Source organism: Elaeis guineensis, chromosome 8, assembly GCF_000442705.2.
Source record: "Elaeis guineensis isolate ETL-2024a chromosome 8, EG11, whole genome shotgun sequence".
NCBI classification, from domain to species: Eukaryota; Viridiplantae; Streptophyta; class Magnoliopsida; order Arecales; family Arecaceae; genus Elaeis; species Elaeis guineensis.
In genome coordinates, this window is record NC_026000.2 from 7102236 (window position 1) to 7109955 (window position 7720).

The 7720-nt window shown below is 38.5% G+C and overlaps 1 protein-coding gene across 1 annotated transcript; it reads left to right on the plus strand.

The window, feature by feature from the left end:
* The first annotated feature begins 334 nt into the window (after nt 1-334).
* LOC105050498 (ras-related protein RGP1) lies at nt 335-7720 on the plus strand. Its single transcript, XM_010930547.4, has 2 exons — nt 335-832; nt 6987-7720. The coding sequence occupies exons 1-2, from the start codon at nt 606-608 to the stop codon at nt 7435-7437; spliced, it is 678 nt and encodes a 225-aa protein (XP_010928849.1). The 5' UTR covers nt 335-605; the 3' UTR covers nt 7438-7720.

Here is a 7720-nt window from a genome sequence, read left to right on the forward strand (position 1 = left end):
CGCTGGAACCCACGCGCCTTTCCTTGGACTTGGACGATGTGTGGGCCCGATGGATCCCACATGATAGGTGGGCTGTGTGGGCCCTATATTTCTCCTGACTGGATTAAATTTGCGTGTGTTCCTTGTTTATTCTTTAACAATTTTGACATGGTAATGAAGTATGTATTAAATGATTCACCAAAAAGAAATATGTATTAAATTAGTTACCAAAAAAAAAAAGGGTAGAGCGGTTCACAGAAGGGGCCGGCCGCAAGGGCCGAGCCGGTCGGACCTTGGATGCGTTGCCACGTCAAAAGCATTCACATTGATCGCGCTTCGCCTTTGTCTCTCTCTGTGTGTTGCTTCTCTCTTTCCTTTTCCTGTTCATTTCTCCTCGTCCTCATCTCTTTGGATCGGCTGATCCCTTCGAAGGAAATATAATTAGAAGTCGAAGCGAAAACGGAGGAGAAGAAGAAGAAGGCGAGGAGAGGGATATCCGCATCTGATGGTGTTCAACTTCTCCCCGATCTCTCCTAATCGGATTCGGTTCTCCTCCTTGGCGCTTCGGTCCTAGAGCTTCGTGGAAGGTCTGTTGTCCTCCGCGGTGAGAGTGAGCGAGGACGAGGATGTCGAATCTTTACGGGGAATTCAACCAGAAGATCGACTATGTATTCAAGGTGGTGCTGATCGGGGACTCGGCGGTCGGGAAATCGCAGCTGCTGGCGCGCTTCGCCCGCAACGAGTTCAGCCTGGATTCCAAGGCCACCATCGGCGTCGAGTTCCAGACCCGCACCCTCACCATCGACCACAAGACCATCAAGGCCCAGATTTGGGACACCGCCGGCCAGGAAAGGTAGCTCCTTTTCTTCTTCTCCTTTTTATTTTTTCCCTGAGAATTTTATTTATTTTTTCCCATCGAGGTGATGCATCAAATTTTGATTCTCTTTGTCGGATTCTGGATCTGTGTTTAGCACCGTTGTCTGATCTGTATCAGGATTGGATAGGGTTTTGAAATCGATAATTCTTAACCGCCCGTATCGAGCCTCTTCAAGAGTTGTTGATTTGGATCGATTTGTCAGGGTTTGTTGACTCTCCTGTTTTTGAACTATGGGTCTCACTTAAATGTCTAAATTGATCTCTAATTGAAGATTTTTGAGAAACGTCATAAGTCTCTTCTATGTATAGGATCGTTGGGTTATGAATTGGTTTTCTTCTTCGAGTTCACTGTCCTAGTCTGGCAGGAACATGTACCTCTTTTTGATTTTTATTTTATTTTGATCGTAGTGGTTGGGCCCCCGGTCCCCCCGGGGGGTGGGGGGTGGGTGGGTCGCAAGGGGGTGGAGGTCTTGGGGTGTTGGGGGTTGTTCCACAACTAATTTACCCGTTGATCTCTATATTCTTCTTGCTTCATACCTTTTCTTTTTCTTTTTTACTTTTCCGTTGGATAACTGAGATTTTCTGTGATTTGTTTCATCAATTATCTCCAGGAAATCTTAGGCTTTTCTACCAAAACTATCGATGCCACCACAACCATTTTTTCATATCATGGTTCTTATGGCGTTTCCTGGGTATATAATGTCCTCTTGCCGTTGGCCCAAAGATCTATTGTTAGAATCTTCTTTCTTGTTTTTGGGGATGTTTATAAGTAGAATTCATGCTTAGACGAGGTTCGTATTGTTCTGGTATCTTTTCATTGTGTGATGAGAGTTGTGCACTCGAGATACCAGAATTTTGTTTGATATATAAGGAATTGTATCGTAGCCCGTTGGAATCTGATTTCTACCTCCAGTCATATGACCTTTCGGTAGTGGATGGAGTGATCTGTGGTCATGGTTGGCTGTCAATGGTAGCAGAATAGTTGTTTTATTTAAATCAAAGCCCAATTTCTATAGGTGCTTAATTGTAAGCCAAAATTATGACTGATAAGAGTTGCTTTATTGCTGACATGATAGCATGTATAGTGATACATTGTTAAAAAAGAAGAAAGATTATACTATTCCTTTTCTGATTTAAGAAGTTGGAAAAGGCCTGCATGGTGGTTCTTAACTCCCTTGTCTGGGCTCCGGTTCTGCCAAAATCATAAGAGATGCTTTGCCCTTTCAAATAATCAACCAGACATATAACACTGCTCTGGTCTTAGTGACATGCAATCCAAAGATTTATTGTGAAGCTCAAAAAATAGTTATGATAATGATAAAATAACCTAATTAGATGGTCATGGTTTTGGTAAAAAAGCATAATCTAACATCTAAATTAATTTTTCAATGATATTTTTATACTAAAATTTGTTAGCGGTCTAGATTCAAAAACCACCGGAATGGGATGGCATGAACCAACACCAGTATGGGTGCCGGAATGTTGAAATCCTATGTACTAGTATGTACCGACTATACCAGTATATGTGAACAGTACTGCACTAGTGCGTACTGATAGCCTTTTATTTTTGAAGCTGTTAATTTTGGTATTAGTATTATAAATACTGGGACCATTCTAATGGCAAAATGGTCAAGGTTCTGTAATAGTATTTAACCTTGGTTAGCAGAAAGTAAGCTTTACACTAAAGGCTTAATTTTGTGCCACTGGTATTTAAAACCTTCGTAAGTGGAAAGTAAGCTCTTCACTTGGGGCCTAATTTTGTGCCACTGTTTAATCCCATTTATATATCAAGAATGTTTGCAATTTTGCATGTTAATTAAAACTATAAGTAAAAAAAGTATGAATAGAGTTGTTGTGGAATTTCATGAGACCCTAAAATTATGGACTCCAAAAATATTTTACGCTATTATTTTTCCAAATACGTAAACAAAAATAAAAATTATCACTTGTAAAATTAAAAAAATTTTGGAGGCTAAGATTTGCAAGGAATAAGGCATATATGGAGGTTGAAGTTGTTGAGATTTGACGTCTCGAGATTCGGTCCACACTGAGCCACAGCGAGGTCCAGAATGACGAACGGAGTTCAACGAGCTCAAGAACAGTCCAAACGGAATTCAGACGGCGAAAATATGTGCAAAAAAAAATCGAAGCAGATGTCACGGTGCATGAGGCGGCAGAGGCCGGCGGAGCCGAACGTGCGCACGGCCCAGCGCACGCGGGCACCTGGGCCCAGTGCCTGTTGTGGTCCACCATGGACTGAGGGGTATTGGGCGGTCTATGGAAGCCGTGTGGACCGATCACACGGTCCAGAGGAGTTTTTGCATGATCCGACGGTCCAGATCGCATGCGGTCATGATCGGACGGCTGGAACTCAATCCGAGCGTGATTGGGCGTGATCGAGCATGATCAAGCATGATTAGAGGTTGGAGTGCACGATCGGACGGCTCTGGTGCGAGCTGTTCACGATCGGACGGTCACGGATGGTTCTAGGGTTGATTGGGACTTAGTATTTCTACTGAAACAGTGTTTTTGAGATTTTGGAGCCTATATAGCTCCGATTGACAAGCCTTTTGTTGCGTTGGAGAACTGGAGACATCCTGGAGGTGCAGAAAGATTTCAAGAGAAGTTTCAGAGAGCTTTTGTGAGAGTTTTGGGACTTCTTATTGAGAGACTTTTGTACAAGGGTTGAGTGGTGAGTTCCTCTTGTATTGATTTTGTTTTATTCTCTCATAGTAAAGCATGCACGTCCCGTGGAAGTAGACTTGAGGCCGATCCACGTACTTGTATTATGTTTCTTGTTTTATTTCTTTTTTCTTTCTGCTGCACCGTGTGGTACCGGATCCTGCACAACAGAAGTGTTATTGGTTAACTTGAGTCATATTAGATGAAAGAAATTGGTGACTAAGATATAAGACTTTTGTTGCAGGATCTTTGGGTCTTATCAATGTTTCAATATAATAGAACCTCTAAGTTTTGGAGATATAAGAAATTTTCTAGTATTAAAAACAAGTATTTAACCTAATCAAGAAACGTGGAATTTGTTCTTGAGTTGGAAACTTTATCTCATATTTTTAAAATTTAAATTTATACTATTTTTATTGAACTCAAATGAAGTGTTTTTCCTTATTTATATGCAATATCTTCACTAATTGGAGATTTGTTAAATGATTTTCATATAAATAAGACTTGGCTAGTTTATGTGTTGTCATTAGTTTCTCCTAATATATTCGTACCTCCAACACTTAATGTAGTGGAAGTAGGGGTGTCAATGGAGATAATAACTCACTAACCTGATCTGAAATCAACCTGAGTCATAAGTTCAGGTTTGGGTTTAAGTTGATCTATACACAAAAACCTGAATATATCATAGAAATATATAAATACATATAAACATGCTTGTATGTATCCATAAAATTTTCTTTTTAATCATACAAGATAAAAATCAAGTTAGAAGTAGTGAAATTGTGACCCAATTTGTTCCACCAAATTCCTATCCTTGTGGTGGTATTTTTTTCATAATATATTTGTTGTGATTTAATATTTTTATTGAGCTGGATTATTATCGAATTATTTTCATTCGTCATGTCTTTTGATTGTGTGAATGCTTAGGTAACAAAACTAATAGTTGCATAGATATCCTCTTTCAGGTACTACTCTTTAATATTTTGTGTGTGTGTGTGTGTCCAATTTGCGAGGTAGTGTTAAATAATCTTGAAAAATATTTCAAAAACTTAGCAAAATACCCGATGCTTCACGTTTTGTTGGGTCCAAGATTGAGTATGGGTATAGAGTTTTAATTGAGTACAGTTTTTTTCTTTTTTACAGAGTTTTAATTGGGTTCAGTCTGGATTTGGATTTAATAAGTATTTTTTGGTTTGGGTATGGATATGGTTGAAACCCCCCCTAAACACCCCCCCCCCTCCCCACCCCAAAACTTGGAAAAAGTAAAATAGGGTTGCAAACTTTTGCGCAATAGTCAGTACCAACCCATCTAAGTGCTGACATTGGCTTCATGCAGAGTCAGCATGGATTATATGGGTCAGCACTTAAGATCCCTAGTGAGCTATATGTATTGAAAACTACCCTCATAGAAAAAGATATATGTATTGAAAAAAAAAACATGTGGAGATTTTGTTTAAAAATTTATAGCAATATATAGCCTAGGTTTCCCCCTCAAGTTTCATGCTTTTGTTTAATAGGTAACTTATTACTGATTCTCTTCTTAGAGTAAGATTTAGAAGAGAGGAAGGCTTTACCAGATGCTATCTTCTTTGAAAGGCTTAATAGTTACACATTTATCATTACACTTGATCTTGGTTAATCTATTTAATGAAATTTCAGTAAACTGACATCGATCGTGGCTGGATCAAGTCAAGAATTTTTTCAGATTTTGAGTTCTGTGACATGATTCTTACCATTTGGTGGGAGATGCAGGACAAGTTGAAAGCTCAATTTAGCTGTCTTGATTTTGGCTGTATGATGAGAATAAATGTCTGATCTTTGATGATCTTTCTTGGCTAGATTGACTCATTTGCTATCTTGTTTTTGTTGTTATTTTAGTTGTTTGTCTTTTAACTGTACTAGTCCTCGATGCTCATTGAGTCCAAAAAGAAAAGAAAAAATAGGTCTATGAATATAAAAAGAATATACGGTTTGAAAACATAAGATTTAAAGCAGGTTGTGGCTGTGTGTAGGAAGATATGTGGAATGGATGGTTGGAGAGGTGAGAGAGGGATGGCTACTCAGATGGTTAGGAGACGGAGGAAAACAAGGTTGGGGCGGTCTAATAGAGTGGTTGTCCATCTTTAAATTCGATTGGCATTTTTATGCACCTGTTTTTAAATTTAAATAAGATCTTTGTCTGATAAGAGAACAATTTATTCTTCCAACTTCATGCATGCAGACTATCTATATATTATTAAGTTTCATTAAGTAGATTAAGGGCCTGTTTGGCCTAGCTTTTGGGGAGGAAAAAGCTGTTTATTTTTCAAAAAAAATACTTATTTTGATAAAATAGGATGTTGGCCAAGTTTATTTTAAAAAATAATCTATTTATGATTGGTAGCAGAAATAGTTTTTCTGTTGCAGGAAGCAGAAAATTGAAGCTTCTCCTTGGAAGCAGAAGCAGAAGCAGAAAATTAAATTTTTTAAGACAAAAATATCCTTACTCAATATCATTATTTACCATCACTACCCATATTTATTTTCATCTAACCCTCCCATTATTTACCATAAATACATATCTTTTTTCGTAATTTGAAAGTCAAAAGTACTTTTTTTGAAAGATTTGCCAAACGCAAACTACTTAAATACTGATAAAAGTGCTTATCAAATGATTTTGTCAAATACAAACTGCTTCTCTCTCGCAGCACTTCTTCTGAAACTCTATTTGAAAAGAAGTGATTTCAAAATAAGCTGATTTTTATAGCTTGGCCAAACAGGCCCTCAATATCTTCCTGATATGGTCAAATGTGACTGACCTACAAATATTAGTTGTAGACCTAGTTTGTCTTTTCCCCCTCTGCTTTTGTCCTTGCTAACTATGCTTCTTAACTTATGAACCAAAATTTGTGCCCTCAAAAGGTAGAAGTGGAATTTCAGCTGCGGTTGCATTCTCATTGATTTTGTTGTAACATTGTTATATGCAGTCTGCTAAAACCTTTCAGATAATCAGTGGATAATCAGTGGATGATCCTTAAGTTCAGCCACTATGTTTAAGATTTACTTGTTTGTTGTAGCCTCATGTATGTTAATTGCTGAAATTTAAAGAAAAACTGCATTTAAACACCTCACTGATAATTAATAAAAATTATGCATGAAGCTCAAAATATGTGACCACAAGGAAATGTCTGCAGCTAGCTTATTAACTCCTTGAGATATTCTGTAAGCTATAGGTTGTCAAAAAAGAAAGAATTCAGCAAACAATATCAAATAATATCTTGAGAATTGAAACCAATTACTCCTTTTGCTCCCTAGTTATCTTTTGAAACGTGGTTCATTCTAAGAAACTACAAAGAGCCATTCATTCTAAGAAACTAAGCTATTGACTTCATTTTCCTTTAGAATATCTGTTTCATGTCATGTTCGTCGGGACTTCGAACTCTGATGCCATGTCTGGTGATGCGTGCTAGGTACCGTGCAGTGACAAGTGCATACTACAGAGGTGCAGTGGGGGCATTGCTGGTCTATGATATGACGAAGCGCCAGTCATTTGATCATGTGACGAGGTGGCTGGAGGAACTACGTGGGCATGCTGACAAGAACATTGTTATCATGCTTATTGGGAACAAGTCTGACCTTGGGACCCTTCGTGCTGTCCCCACCGAGGATGCAAAGGAATTTGCGCAGCGTGAGAACCTGTTCTTCATGGAGACATCCGCACTTGAGGCCACTAATGTCGAGACTGCTTTCCTGACCGTCCTTACTGAGATTTACCGCATCATTAGCAAGAAGGCTCTCGTTGCCAATGAGGAGCCTGAAGCTGGGGGAAATTCAAGCCTACTGAAAGGAACTAAGATAGTTGTCCCTGGCCAGGAGCCACCAAGTGGGACCAAATCTTCTTGTTGTATGTCCTCCTCGTAGGTGGCAGTCTCTCATCAAGCTACCTTCTTTTGTTATAATTATCTTCAGGTCTTGGTAGATATTTCCATATCTCAAGGATTTTGATGCCTGCCATTTTTGAAAAGTTTGCAAAGAACAACATTACTGGATTGTTAAAAGCTGTACTCTTTCCTTTTTTTTTTCCTTTTGCTTTTCTGTCTCTCCCCGATATCATCTTCTGTAATTTAATGAGAACATATGTAAGGATTTTAAGGTGCAGAAAGTAGTGGATTTATAGTTCAATTGCTTTTCAATTTTATCATTC

What these genes read in the sequence shown, in the direction of transcription:
- LOC105050498 (XM_010930547.4), top strand. Translation starts at nt 606, where the DNA reads ATGTCGAATCTTTACGGGGAATTCAACCAGAAGATCGACTATGTATTC. An exon ending in GACACCGCCGGCCAGGAAAG is followed by an intron (nt 833 to 6,986) that starts GTAGCTCCTTTT and finishes GATGCGTGCTAG; the next exon opens with GTACCGTGCAGTGACAAGTG.